Source organism: Cadophora gregata (assembly GCF_030347475.1).
Source record: "Cadophora gregata isolate MNR1 chromosome Unknown scaffold_11, whole genome shotgun sequence".
In the NCBI taxonomy this organism is placed as follows: domain Eukaryota; kingdom Fungi; phylum Ascomycota; class Leotiomycetes; order Helotiales; family Ploettnerulaceae; genus Cadophora; species Cadophora gregata.
This window is the reverse complement of record NW_026695934.1, coordinates 1,370,652-1,384,796: the sequence shown is the minus strand read 5'-3', so window position 1 is coordinate 1,384,796 and position 14,145 is coordinate 1,370,652. Positions and strand designations below refer to the sequence as shown.

Genomic DNA, 14,145 nt, shown 5'->3' with positions numbered 1-14,145 from the left:
GGAGAGCCTTGGTAGAGCAGTATCGATGCTGGCTATGTGACTGCGATACCTTCTCGTCATATACCGTCATTTACTTTGAGTGTACTTGAGCTTCTGCCAATGTTATGTGGCTTGTAATGTCAGAATATGCTTTATCATGGCAGCATTACAAGATGAAACCAGGAAGCAACGACAACGAGGACAGAATTCGAAGAAAATGTATCATTTCCGTTTGCAAACTCTAGTTGAAATAGAGCATGTATCCTTCCCAGCAAAACGTAGCCCAGTAGACCAACACGCGTGCCTGACATGAAAAGTAGCAGCAAACCCAATGCAAAACCAGATGGTATAACTCATGAAATAACAGCATTCGTAACAACGCAACACTATTAGTGAAGCCCACCGAAAATGGATAAGAGAAATGGAAAGTGTAACGCCCAATGCATGCCCTCGTTCCGTAGCTCAATGTCCATGTGATGAACAGTCGTCGAAGTCCGCCGTTTCCTTCTGGATGCCGTGCCCCTCCACAGACGTCCATCTGGTGTATTCTCCCCAAAAGATGATATCCACGAAGCGAAATATGATGTGTGTCCAATCATGCCGCAGCCAACTTCTCATTCTCCATGACCTTCTCCTCCAGAACGGGCTTCTTGCGGTCCCGCATCACAGCATCCTGGCCGCCCATTCTCCTGCCTAGGGCACGCTCCAACTTAGCTCCCAATGCCAGGCTGCTCAAGTGCTCGCTCTTCTCCTTCGTGGGGACGAAACGTTGAGTGGCCAGCTTCTTATTCTCGAGCTTAATGAGGCCGTTCTCGATATCTTTGATCTCTTGCTGGGCTGAGTCGGAGGACAGGGTTGTCTTGACGGTGTTGGCGACGGAGGGGGCTGCGCTGTAGGTGCTGAAGCGGGCAGAGGTGCGCTTCGAGGTGACCTTCTCGGGGGACGACATGATCAGCTATGCTGGAGATAGGAGACAGTTATGCGGTGCGAGGAAAGTTGCGTATTGGAATGAAGCGATGAATGGCTGGAGATGAGGAAGAGGACTCACACTTGGGGCCATTATAGGGCGAGAAGATTCCAATGAAGCACCCATTTTGACGTCCGTTTCAGGTTTTAGTTCTGTTCAGGGATACGCTGAGAATTGTGGAGTTGGCCGCGATACTTTTACGTGCTTGGACGGTAGGCTGGTCGACAATATGGGACTAATCGTCGAGTGCCGTTCGGGAAGAGGAGAGGAATGATGTCGACGGCGAGGGTCAGAGGCTGATATTGGCCTTAGTGCGTCTTGGTTTCGGTCGGGGTGGAGGTCATCAAAGGGGTTCGTCGGGTTTGCCACGAGGTTGCGATGGGTTTGGGTCTCAACCTCAAACAGGAGGTGGGAGAAGGTGCTTCTCGAAGGAAGAAAGGCGGGCCAGAGCCAGGTAAATTTACGCGGAGCACAGTGACAACGCGGATTCCTGGCGAATGACGCGGTCTCAGTCAAGCTTTGTATAATCGCCGACGATGTTGTAAATTAGAATAATGTCTGAAAGGAGAGGGAGAGCAGAAAAAAGGAGGTAGGTCAGAGACTCCTCCCACGATGCTGGGCCGAGGGGCTTTTGGGCTTATTTTGAACGTTGCAGTGCTAGCCCGTGATATCAACAACCCAGTAAAGTAGGTAAGGTAGGATACAACGCAGTTGTCTCTGCAACAGGAGCGGGCAAAGCAGATGATGGTCAGGGGCGGAAGATCACTCCGCAATACGGATCTCACGTCCGAGACTTCTTCACGGACCGAAGATGAAAGAAAATGAGGCTTCGGGCTGCAGATGTGCTGTGAAGTGAGGACTGAGGAGAACTTGGGCTGATGCTGTTGGAATGCGGGAAAGATGTGCATTTGTCTCACTGGCGAGGTAGGCTAGAGGCTAGGCCTACGCCCCTCTCATACCCTGACCTGGGCACCCAGTTATCAATCTGCACTGCAACACACCTCCAACACGTGGAAGACTGCATGGAGCGCTCCAGTGCAGCCATTCCAGAACCCCTGAAACGTGGCAAATAACCTTGTATTCATGATCGGCGCGTCAATTTTTTAAGGTTTGTCCGAAAGCTCTGTTGTGGATATACTTGCGATCGCACAAAATTATAGTTGTCAAGGCGATGGTCATACTCGTCTTCAAAATGCCCCGCCGAGCCTCCTCGAATGTACAGTGTACGAGAGGATCTGTAGTTCAGTATGTTGCGGCGTCTAATGCGGCACCTGCAACCTCGATCCGGTTCACCGCGTAATTTCTGTCGTGCATGTGCGAGGATTATTAACGGTTTCGAGGTAGTTTGTTCGGGTGTTTATCCGCCGCAGCTTTCGTCTGGCCTGTGGAGAAAATCATCGGAATCAGGAGGAAAGAGAAGATGGGTTGATAGCCGCGAAAGACTTTATTTATTGTTGTGTATGAATGGAGGACAAGCACATAAGCAATTTTGTTTGTCTCCTTGTTTATTCCAGCAACCTCGAAGGAAGCAAATTAGTGAGGCTCGCTTAGTGGCACAATAGAGCATCATTACGAAATTTATGAACAACTTCTTCTTACCTTAGGTATCTGTTAGCGCTTGATCTCGTTACAGCATTCTCGTTGATCAACCTTGACTCAAGAGTTTTCACCGCCCTCCTAAAGACCTACGGAACTCAGGATGCCAAAGCCAAAGCAGTTTACCAAGGTGCCGAAGAAGAAGTCGAAGCACGTTCAGGCGGTAGGTTGGAGTTCCGCAAGGACACTTGAGAGCTGAAGTTGACAAGGACCAGGCCCCAGAAACTGCCGACGAGTACCTCGCAGGTGAGATCGCCGTCCCCAGTTTCTGCATGTCTTAGCTCACCTTTAATAGCGGGTGTAGACTTTGAGGAAGCTGGGGGAAAATGGAGAGGTGGTGATGCAGCCAAAGTTTGTGTCGGAAATCATGTGACGTCAAACGGCTGATTGAATTTTCAGTCTACAAGATTCTTCGTTCGCGCCATTGAATGCTACGATGAGGCTCTGAAGAAGTTTCCGAACTCGTTTGATCTAGCATACAACAAGTAAGTCGTGTTGAGATTTTGAGAAATGACATTTGCTCAGTAAATGATTCAGAGCCCGAGTCCAATATGAGCTCACTCAGCATCCAAAGCTGCTGCAACAGTTACCTGGCAGTCTTTTGGATCTACTTCAAACTGCTTTGACAAGTAGCAAGTTTGCACTGAGCCTGAATGGCGAAAATGCAGATGCCCTTTTGTAAGTATCGCTTGTTCCTATGTTCGCCTTTCGGCTCGAGCCAGGCTTTCAGAGAGCGAAATTCTCAACAAACAAGACCACTCTACAAGTTTCTACTTCTCTCTCATACACATCACTGCGCTTAAATTCTGGCTCTTGTTTCTTTCTGTACGGCAAGAAGATCTCTGTACCAAATTGAACACCACAATTCGCGGCAATTTGCCGGAGGTGCCAAGACTGAAGTTGCTAACATACTCAGCAATACCGCACAGATCCTGACAAGTCTCACTGAGAAGCTGTCCGAGTCATCTACTGATGGATCTACTCTTCAACTGATAGAAGAAGCCTTGCAACTCTTCCAGCTTTGTCTCGAAGTCCAAGAAAAGCAAGCCCAAGAGTCCGCAGCTCAAGCACAATTGGCAGAATCCATGTTGTCTAATGCTAGCAAAGAGTCTAGTATTCAGACCTCACAAGATACCAATAATACAGAGGATGGCGGTGTCTCTCTTTCTGGCGAGTCTTCTATGGATGTCGACGATGGAAAGGAGCCAGCGCAGGATGAGAGATGGGCAAGCATTGTAGAGCCGGTTGATAACGACGTTCTCCTCGACACTGTCCTCGCCCAACTGGAGACTCTCACGCAACTTTGCGGCCTGATGCTGAATGTCTCCGAGCAGGAAATCAGCTGGGTCGAGGGTTATGCTAAAGATCTCATCAATGTCAAGTAAGACAGCCTACCCTGTCGTATCTTTCCCTTCCTATTCAGTACCAATCAATTAACGTTTCCAATCCAGATTCGATCAATATTTAACCAATACCGACCGAAACCTCGAAGCAAAAATCATCCGCGCCTCTTTCCTGAGCGCCTTTGCCAATCTCCAATTCCAAGCCAATCCCACAGATATCCAAACCTACGCCTCCGCAATCGAAAATGCCCATTCAGCCCTCGACCTCAGCACTTCCGCTGAAGGTCTCTGCTCCTATGCCGAAGCACTCATCGCCTTCAACTCGACCCTCCGCCTGCTCAACAACCCCAAAATCAACTCTCGCGAGACCATATCCGCCCGCTGGTCTGCTCTTAGCACAGCACTCAAGAACCTCACTGCTGCGACCAAAGTACCAGATGTTGAGAATGTGGTCAAGATCCATATTGCTAGAGGTGATGTTGAGGTCAATCGGTTCCAGCTGGGACAGTTGGATGTAGTGTTTGAGCCGGCGAGAGATAATACGGATGTGCTGCTCAGAAACGCTGGGAAGTTCTATGTGGGTGCGAAGAATTTTGCCAGGACTTATGGGTGGGCTGAAGAGGTGCGTTTGCTCTATTGTTGGATGAGATATTTTGGAGGACATGACAGACAGTTTGTCTATCTTGCTGAAACTTTACTGACTCGAACAGGGCCTGGATGCAGAAGTGAAGGACGCTTTGGTCAAGGGACTGCTGGGAGATGGCGACGAGTTGAAACAGCTTGCTGCGAAGAGAGGAGGTCCATTGCTGGCCGAAATGGTGGATGAGGGTCTGGTCACAGTTGCCCAGTTAAAGAGTATGGGTATCAGTGGGTATTAAAATCTCAAGATTTATGTACCAGCTGTACGGTATATCACGAACCAGTCCAGATAAGAGGAAACACCAGGGTAAATCAACCATTTTATGGAAACACACTAATTACAACATCACTAAAGTGGCCTTTCCCAAGCATGAAGCATCGTTAAAGTCAATATCAAGTATGAAAAACAATTCACTAACTCTATATATCCAAATTCCCTCCCGTTGTCCTCGAAGTAAGACAGCCTAGGAACGGGACAGCTTCGTAGCAGTCAACACGACACTTTCACATCCTTGACATCGTTAAAGAAAGGGTTATCGAACCGCAACAGGAGCTGAGCATTGAGCCATGTTCGCTTCGTCCAGTTCTCTTTCCGGAAGATATTCTGAACGTGTGCTCCATTGCCACTATGGTCCTCCAGCAGATATTGATCTCGCTCGATGGCGCGTTGAAAAGCGTGCTTAAGGTACAGTTTCTGATCTCCTTGCATCTTTACGCCGTGCTCGGTCTCGAAAGATTTGAAATCAAGAATAGTGTATATTCGACCCTCCTGGTTAGCCCCAGCCATGCCTTGGACAGCCTGTGGGTGTACGATGTATCGAGGGCCAGCGTAGGATGGAGCAGTTTCGGTATTGTACATGAATTGATAACTGTAACAATCCTGGAGAAAGTTTTTGAGACCCTGTTCGACAGTCAGAAAACAGCCATACATTTTGTGCATTAGAGCATGGAGGCGGGGAAAACATAATCCGCGTGTACTAGGAAAAAAGGCAGAAGTACCTCCCAGCTAGCGCCGACTGATGAAGGAATGTAATTGAAATATCCAAGTGTATCTTCGATAAGAATTTGGTTTTTCTCCTGGAGCTCCAGCAGGGTCATTCCACGATTAGAATTCTTTGCTCTCGGACTTTGATATGGAATCATAATTGAGAGCCCCTGTCTGTCAACGACATTTGAATTGGTGTTTTCTCGAAGGCCTGAGATCCTTCCATCACTATTGCCAGCAGTTGGGAGATCATAAGAAGGTGGTAAGTCATCGGCTGTCTCAAGTGTTTGGCTCGCAAATTCGATGATCCTCCGTTGTAGACTCCTGATATCCTCATAAAGTGCCTGTGGTGAGCAACTCGTCGATCCGGGAGGACTCTGTAGTGCTTCGTCAATCTGGCAGTCAAAAGACTCTTGGCTGTCGAGATTGTCCTCTGCCACTCTTGTATCTCTTCTAGACGCCGACGGTCCAGCGTCACTTCTGGGGACAATAAATGCATCATCTTCCAGGCCGTCCATCTCTACTTGAGACTCAGAAGGCACATCCTGTAAAGTGCGACCGGGATAGGCTACTGCATTTGTAGCTCCAAGCTCGAGGAGTCTTGTTGGAGCCATCTCAACATTGTGTTTGATGACTCCTTGAGCATTTTCAACTTGGATACGAAGAAGCCTAAGTCCCCAGTCAATAAAATATACACACAGTGTTTTAAAGAATAAGTTTGACATACGCTGTATGTTCTGCACCCAGGTCAGATGCCACATTCAGATTAGTCGATGCCAACAAACACGTCAAGGTACTCTTGAGTGAATTCAACATCCGCTGATAAAACAACACTTTACTCTTCTCCCTAAACACCCACCTAATCCTCATCCCCAACTGTTTTAACTTCCTCTGACTCTCTTTGAACCTTACCAGCAACGGATTCAGCCTTTTAATAATCCTCTCAAAGGGCTGCAATACCTGCTCACACAGCTTGACGGCATCTTCCGTTGTGACGAGCAGACGTGGTGAGTGCGAGGTGGAGTTCGCCGCGGTTGACTCGAGAGTCTGACTGAGACTGTACAGCATGTGTGAGAAAATATCGGTATCGGATGCGAAGAGCCTTATTTCTTCGCCGGAGGATCCTATGGAGGATGCGATGTTGTAGAGGCCTTGGGCTATCTTGAAGCCTGCGGCTGAAACACCGAGGATGCTGGCTGCGATGCTGAGGGGGTCGCCCGCCATTGTGGAGGGATTCTACTTGGGTGATGTGCTCTGCTAAGACTTAATGGAAGGCAAAAGTAAGAGGAGGGATGATGGACTTATATGTTCAGCTTCGAAGGCGAGGCTGAGCGGAGTTGAGTTTGGTGGCTGCATGGTGGCGTTCCAAGGCTGATTTTGGATCTCGGGATTCTGTAAATCAGATATGGGCAGCTACCGTGCAATGATTGCGAATTAGCTTGTACCGCATCGTCAGTCCACCTAATTATAGTGGAATATTCCTCTCCTGCCCTTCTGTGACGATACAATTCGCTAGAAGATACTGTTCGTTTCCTTTGTTTTTGTTGAGTTTTTTTGGGACACGATTTGCCGAGATACTAAGCGAGACTGCTGCTCTTGAAAATTGGTGCCATGAGGCCAGACAGCCTGCTTGAAGCCCAAATGGCAGGAGGCGCCCAGGAAATTTAGTCTGGATTCTGACCAAAATGTAGCCATAGTCACAAACATAGCCTTTGTCATGTGTATCAATGATGTGAACGAGGGACGACTCAGCACGGCAGAACTTGAGCTGACTTGGACGCCAAAAGGTTTTGTTGAAATTGTTTCGCAACTTCTAGATGATTTTCTGGAGAGTTGGGCTAGTGTCTCCTCTATTCCACTTTAATGCTGATTCTATTCGTAAAGCACAAAGATGGGTGACAACTCTGAGCACAACAAGCCCAGGAAGCCTCGGCAGCCTTGCGAAGAGGTCTGTGCGCGTCGTCATCCCAAGACGCGTGGAACAAAGGCAGATCATACCTATGCTCTTCAACTAATAATTGCACCATGACAACCTTGCGAAACCTGCCAGCACTCGTCAGGAAGCAATTCATATCTGCCCAAGAGAGCGGAGATTTAACTTTCTATGCAACTCGGGTCTCCATCCTGCAATGCGAGGGATTACCAGTATGTGATGCGATATCGACCCCTCCGTCCACTCCTACTTCCAATACTGACAGACCTGTAGTTTCAATTGCGCTTCTCTCCAGCTCTTGCAAATAAGCCAAAGTCTAGTAAACCCAAGTCTCCTTCCTCGAAACCATTCGATCCTTTCGACAATCCTCCAGCAGGCCTCTTTATCACATCTCTCCCACCGTCCCATTTCCTTGTCCTGAACAAATTCCCAGTCATCCCTGACCACTTTATACTTGCCACCAAGGACTTCAAACAGCAAACCGGCTTACTGGATAAGGACGACCTGGAAGCCGCTTACGCATGCCTGAAGGCTTACAAAGACAATGGCGAGGAATTGTTCGGTTTCTTCAATTCGGGTGAACACTCGGGCGCGAGCCAACCGCATAGGCATATCCAGTTCCTGCCAGTTGAATCCATGCGAAGTGGCATTGGACCGGATGCCAAGTGGAACGTCCTGGTAGATAGTTTGGTGAAGGAAACAAAACCTGGTATGCGACAACCTGCCCGCTGTATTGCGAAACTTCTAACAGTCCTAGAACTACCCTTCTCATATTTCTCTGCCCAGATCCCCAAAAATGCTTCAGGAGAAGACATTCATCGGATCTACACCGATCTTCATGGTCTAGCCTGTCGATTGGTGAAGAATATTGAAGCTGCCGATCCAAGTGCAGGTATTTCATTACAAGAATCACCTATCAGTTACAATCTTGGCTTTACTGTTCGAGCAATCGTTCTATGCCCTCGCATTTCTGAGGGTTTGAAAATTCAGGCCAGCTCTGGTGACGCTATTGGACCCATTGCCCTGAATGGAACTGTCCTCGGAGGAACTCTACTCGTTAAGAGTGAAGAGGAATGGAATGTGTTGCAGAAAGATGAATCGAAATTAATAAACATATTAGCAGCCATCGGAGTACCACCTACATTGGATCAAGAAGGCCGACTGTAATTCAAATCACGGACGAATTGCCTTGATTTTGACCTGCAAAACAAACGCTCTACTACAATACATGGCTCATAGACGAGCAAAAGGCCACGCCATACTACAAACCATACTCCTACACTTTTTAAATCCTAGGATACACCATGGAACCCGCGCTACTTCATTGGAAAGCCGAGCTTTGAAATTGATGCTGTCAGTTTGACGTGCCAGCCATCATAATGTGCCACAGGTCTGGTCTTACACATGTTCCCCTGCAAGCATGCAAGCGGACAACAGTGCTTAGATTGTTCCCACTAATTGCCATCGACTTCTTCCTTCAAGCTCGTCCCAACGCTTGCGACACGTAGAATTGCCGAAGTGGTACGACCCTCCATTATTGGCGATGTATTCAGCGACTAGCTTCCAGGGAATTTTGCCTTTGGCTCTGTCGGATTCTCTGCTGAGCTTCAGTACAGCTCTCTTCAGAAGCCGAACCTGCTTTGCAATCAGTCCTGTAGTTGCTTTGCTAGGCACTTGAAACTCACATCATTATCTTCCCACTCTGGTTTCCTTACTCGTTGAGTCTTGTCCTTCGTCAGGGTGCGGAAACGTCCTCTGAGGGTTGATTCTGCCTCTTTGAAGTTTCCTTGCCGACGAATGTCTTTGTAACTCATTCCAGCCAATCTCGAGTTGACTAGGAACTCATCTCTGGATTCTCGGGTCTCTAATACTTGTGCTTCAGCTCTGGGCTGTGGTGAAATCGCTGGCTGCCAGGCCTTTGGATCAATCCACGCGGGGGTGGCAACTGATCTTGGAGAGCAAGCCTCCGAAATACGTGGGCTCGGACTCGGACTGTGATTGTAGGAGGGATTCTGGATGTCTTTTGGTGGAGGACTGCTCTTTCTGCGAGTGTAACGTGGAAATTTGATCACCTTCGAATGCTTCTTGGCGTTTCTGCTCGGAGGGAAATCATTGCTGGGCACTACCGGTACGAATCTGCGAGAGCTGGGGACGCAGTCGGGAAGCGCTGTACGGTGCCGACGAAGAGGTTGTGGCTCAACAAGTTGGAGTTCTTCCGGAATAAATCTCACTCCAGGGCCATCAACCGCCATGACAGGACTGGAGTCGGACAGTGCCAGCAATGAGTCTTGGCTTGATCCAGAGGATGAGAGAGACGCTGACGAGACGTTCAAAGTCAGCAACTTAGGAGATATAGTGTTGGAAGCCAGGGATTGCGGACCCCATGTCGATGTTGATCCAGAGGTGGAGCTCCAAGGATCGCTGTATTGCTGCGGTGGGCATCTCGGCAATCCGTCGTTACTAAAAGGAAGCTCAAACGAGCTTATAGGCCCTTTACTTCCGCGCAAATTGTCTGGCCAACAGTAGGCCTTGATAGTCGATATGTCACTGCTCCTGGTATTAGTAGAGTCTATCGTTCGACAGTCGGCAAATGCTTGCGGTTCTGAGTAGCTGCTGTGAACAATTTCAGCGCTTGTGGCGGAGATTTTCATTGAATTGTCTTGCATGGAGGTTCTCTCAGCATATGTCGATTGAGGTAAACCAGAAGGCGATGTGAACGATGAATTGCCGCCGTTAGCCTGAGGTTGATGGCCGACATTCTTCAAGACGTTTCGTACGCTCGAAAATTCAGCAAAGCTTCCTCGTCCTCGGACCAAGCTCATCTGGGAATAGTCATTCCCTAGCATTGGGCTTGGTCTTCCGAGACATATCATTTCGCTTGTTTGCTCCTGGTACGGTGGTTGCGAGGTGGAGATATTTTCGTAGGATTGGTGTTGAGGTTGGTGTGCCTGCGAGTAGCCCACGATTCCAGGCAAATCTACAGCTTGGCTCGGGGTAACACAACATGTCTCTGGGTAGTATCCTCCGTACAGGCTGTGAACCTGTCGAGTTGTCAGTTATGAGAAAGACCTTTGTTGATCGAGGATTGCCAACTTGAAAGTTTTCGTTGTTGCTGTACTCATCGAGGTTTCCATCCCAGCTGCCACTAGTTGACGATAACACGGGCCTGAAGATACTCCAAGCCTTGGCATCGTTGTTCGCCATCTCAACAAGTCTTTGATGAAACGCCGCCTCCGTTCCGTGGAATGGGACAAAGGCTTCGAAGCCGTTGGAGACATATCCGGGCTCCGCGTTGATAAACATTGTGGTAATACTCTCACCGCTGTACTGTTTCAGGGACTATGTAGCCTTGCGTTGATTCGGCTTCTACCTAGAACGTCTGACGTACTTCAGAAGCAGGATGCCCGTGCCCTTCGATGCCGGTAATGCTATGCAACAAAGCCTCCAAACAGAGTCAAACTTGCAGGCGGTCAGCGATGAGACTTTGCGTCAATGATCAGGTATTCAATCTCTTGAGATTGAGTGGATGGGATGATCCCACTGGACTATCGGCAGTCGTGGAAGAGATGTCGATCACCGGGGAATGTACAGAACAACTCTCTGGTTAGATTTCCGATATGCAGTCTACATCAGGTCTACTTGCAGTCATTAGTCCGTACGGTACTGCCACACCGCCAGCATAGTAGGGGAGTGAGGTTGTTTACCTAGGGCCAGGCGTGTTTCCCTCCTCGTTACCAGACTACGCCGAGACGTTCAGTATTGCCTTAGGCGTACCACGTTATTAGTAGTTGTTACTATTCAGATCACAACAGTCAGAGAAAGGACGAACAATGGCATTTTAACAACAAGGGATCCAGCGAAGGACATGGACAATTATACGAGAAATGGTTGGAATTGAACTTTACCAATGTAAGATGCCAAATCTTATTAGTCTCTCGATAAGGTTCTAGAGGTATCGAAGAAGTAACAACGACTGGTAGTGACCGAGTTAGCTCTGCATTTACCATCACGCCTCCCCATGCTTGCCATGTCCAACTACTATGGGTCCATGAGGAGTTGCCGCTCCGTCGAGCCTTCCGTCAGAAATCCACAAAGACCAGCCTCCCTAACAATACTGCGAAGATATCAATCATCATTCTCGCTTAGTTCTGGCGTGATGATATCGGCTACATCAACACCTAGACCTGCTCTGTGTCCTCTTTGCCTCATTGCTTGGCAGAGACGCCGTTGTAAGTGCGGCTAAAATCTCCCAGTTCCGCTGCACGTGTCCGCCACAGATCTTTGGTGCGAATGAACTTGTTCGCTGTCCTGAAGCTTGAGCCGTCCTGTGTTGGCATTGGTTCCTCTGAGATGGCCTGGCGTGTATGTGTGTGAGAGAGCCCCCGCTTTTGACAAGGTGCAAACGACGGCTGGCTGCATCACAGGGCCGAGCTTGGACTGTACCACGTCCTCCCACCCTTTCCTGCAAACGACCATTGGCTCGTTCCGTCCCATTTTTTGTATTATAATCGTTTGATCGCATGGTGGTTATCAATTGGTCCACTCATCGATGAGGGAGAAATCTTGAGAGTGTTCTCGGTCGGTTAAGCTTTCCGCCACAAGAAAACACAGAACACATGGCAATACAAGGGATTAACAAGCACGGATACTTTCCCTGCTCATTCAAAGCAATACCATCCATTTTTGCCTTACCCCAGCCTTCTCTATCCGTTTCTCCACATGGGAAATTCTCCGATCCGCTTGAAGTGACACCGCCTCTTCGCATCCGGTACCCTTGAGCGCTGAATTATTCTACCTGGCAAGCCGTCCCCGGCAGATCGCAAACAAACGGTGGCACAGGCCGAAAGCCAACCCATATCCTGCGGAAAACTGCACGTACCACCCTGGCGAAATGCACTGAAAACCCTTACTGCAAATTGCGAAAGCCAATCCCAACGTCAAGGAATACGTTTCTAGCTGCTGCTCCTTACTGCTCCTGTCCCAGATTTGACCAAGCTGTGAGGAAACCGAAGGTGACCTTTGGTTGGTTCGTTCCATCTGAATATTATTTGTCTTCTCGAAAGTTTGATGCTTGGACCAATGAAATGAATGGCCTTCGCTCCAGCGTTCAATCTCATAGATTTCTGAATGTAGTTGATACTGCAAGCTGTTGCCGGGAGGTAGCCAGTTCACTTCCTAGCGGGATCGATCCTATCGTCTTGATCCAATGGATTGTATAAGTCAGTAGCGCACGGTAGAGAGGGTGATCGGCTTCATGGTCTTCCCGCCTCGTATGAGTGGGGTTCGAAACGTATGGCCAGGTCCTGTCCGAAAAGAGGTCATAACCCTGGGGAGGCATCCCTTTCCAGCCACACATGCAGTAATGCATGAGTGGTAACCAGGTTAGTGGTTTATTTGGTGTCCATACATATGACGCCCGGTTTCCATATGAGTGGATTGGCGGTCGATTGCCGTTGAGCTGCCGTCATGCTGAAGATCTTTGAGCGGAAGTCTCCGACTGAGCACTTGACATCTGCATCATCCGATGGGAGGTTGAAATGCAGCTCCGAAATTGGAGGGGTGTTCTGGCTTCCATGCACTGACGTCGTTTTTTGTTGTTTGACAAGTCAGTCTTTGGCAAATGCTTCGACTGAAAGCTCTGGTATTTTTGGGGTCTCATCGACGCATTGGCCGGTCTTCATACCATGAAGCCTGGAACGAAGTCGGTAACATTGTCACGGCAAGCAACTTTGGTTTGGACTCCAGGATAGTTCTTCATATTTTCAGTTGCTTAACCCTGCCAGTTAACGTGCCAGATCTCGAAGAGTTGAAATTAGCAATGACATGAAGACGATATTCATCGCCCCCTGCAGTTGCCATTTCAAATGTGGGGCAATTGGAAAGTTGAGATCGTAAGCTGTGCATTTTTTGGGTATTTGACTCTCCCTACCACAGTCAACTTACCTACGCAGTATTTCAAAGCTGGGACTGCCAACTTTGCCCTTTTTGTCAACTTGTGTGGATCCAGGGCACTTCGGAAAGCACGGCAACATTATTCCCCTTGTTGACACTCGCTAAAACTGCACGGCCACCACCGTGGAGGCTAATTGAGTAAGTAACAAAACCTTGGATCCACGGAACTTTAACGCCCTGATGGTATCTTTCGCGATCGCGACTCTGGTTTAATTTGACATCCATGTGCACAATAGCCGTCAAATCTCAATGTATCTGAAGGTTACTTTCTTTCAAATGAGCGAAGGACCCTGGCTCGAAGTTGAAAATTCGCATTCATGTGAATACACACAGTAACTATGCTTTGTGAAGAACAGTGTATTGAAACAGTACCGGCTACTCAGACTCAGAGCAATGTCTCTCTTATGAACCAATTACACACAGAAAGTCCCCATGGTCTTGGCCTTGCCCAGTATTTGAACCGCGATATAATGATGTTGAGAGCTCCTGAGGCAGATGTGTTCGTCCCATTTGCTCTCATTCGAATACTTTGAGCAGTTATTGGGGTGACTGTTGCTAGCAGAGTAGCAATCATTGAAATACGGTATTGCATGATAGCGAATGTTGTAATGACGCGGAGTACAAATGATTTTGATAGCGAATGGATGATCCTTTAGATATTTGAGCGGGAGTGAGATACTGGAGACTGATTGAAGTGATCAGATTGAGAGGTTTTGAGAGGTTGCCCCTTGTCTTTTGTACTTGACCCTCC

The 14,145-nt window shown here is 48.4% G+C and overlaps 5 protein-coding genes across 5 annotated transcripts; 2 read left to right on the top strand and 3 right to left on the bottom strand.

Annotated features, from left to right (window-relative positions):
* Positions 1–574: 574 nt before the first annotated feature.
* ONS95_002566 (uncharacterized protein) lies at positions 575–1,072 on the bottom strand (the record flags this gene model as incomplete). Its single annotated transcript, XM_058495828.1, has 2 exons — positions 575–910; positions 1,028–1,072. 2 exons carry the CDS (start codon positions 1,070–1,072, stop codon positions 575–577), a joined length of 381 nt encoding a protein of 126 aa, XP_058354556.1.
* An 883-nt stretch (positions 1,073–1,955) lies between these two features.
* Positions 1,956–4,821, top strand: ONS95_002565 (uncharacterized protein). Its single transcript, XM_058495827.1, has 9 exons — positions 1,956–2,054; positions 2,291–2,705; positions 2,758–2,788; positions 2,838–2,893; positions 2,942–3,027; positions 3,080–3,220; positions 3,459–3,923; positions 3,994–4,507; positions 4,596–4,821. Exons 2-9 carry the CDS (start codon positions 2,646–2,648, stop codon positions 4,761–4,763), a joined length of 1,521 nt encoding a protein of 506 aa, XP_058354555.1. The 5' UTR covers positions 1,956–2,054; positions 2,291–2,645; the 3' UTR covers positions 4,764–4,821.
* ONS95_002564 (uncharacterized protein) lies at positions 4,748–7,387 on the bottom strand. Its single transcript, XM_058495826.1, has 5 exons — positions 6,815–7,387; positions 6,237–6,758; positions 5,524–6,178; positions 4,944–5,425; positions 4,748–4,858 (listed from the first exon to the last, which is right to left on the bottom strand). Exons 2-4 carry the CDS (start codon positions 6,731–6,733, stop codon positions 5,015–5,017), a joined length of 1,563 nt encoding a protein of 520 aa, XP_058354554.1. The 5' UTR covers positions 6,734–6,758; positions 6,815–7,387; the 3' UTR covers positions 4,748–4,858; positions 4,944–5,014.
* Positions 7,388–7,519: 132 nt separating this feature from the next.
* On the top strand, positions 7,520–13,644 carry ONS95_002563 (uncharacterized protein). Its single transcript, XM_058495825.1, has 3 exons — positions 7,520–7,654; positions 7,716–8,151; positions 8,200–13,644. Exons 1-3 carry the CDS (start codon positions 7,535–7,537, stop codon positions 8,607–8,609), a joined length of 966 nt encoding a protein of 321 aa, XP_058354552.1. The 5' UTR covers positions 7,520–7,534; the 3' UTR covers positions 8,610–13,644.
* ONS95_002562 (uncharacterized protein) lies at positions 8,883–10,745 on the bottom strand (the record flags this gene model as incomplete). The annotated part of the gene is made up of 3 exons (XM_058495824.1): positions 8,883–9,077; positions 9,128–10,483; positions 10,536–10,745. The coding sequence occupies 3 exons, from the start codon at positions 10,743–10,745 to the stop codon at positions 8,883–8,885; spliced, it is 1,761 nt and encodes a 586-aa protein (XP_058354553.1).
* Positions 13,645–14,145: the final 501 nt, after the last annotated feature.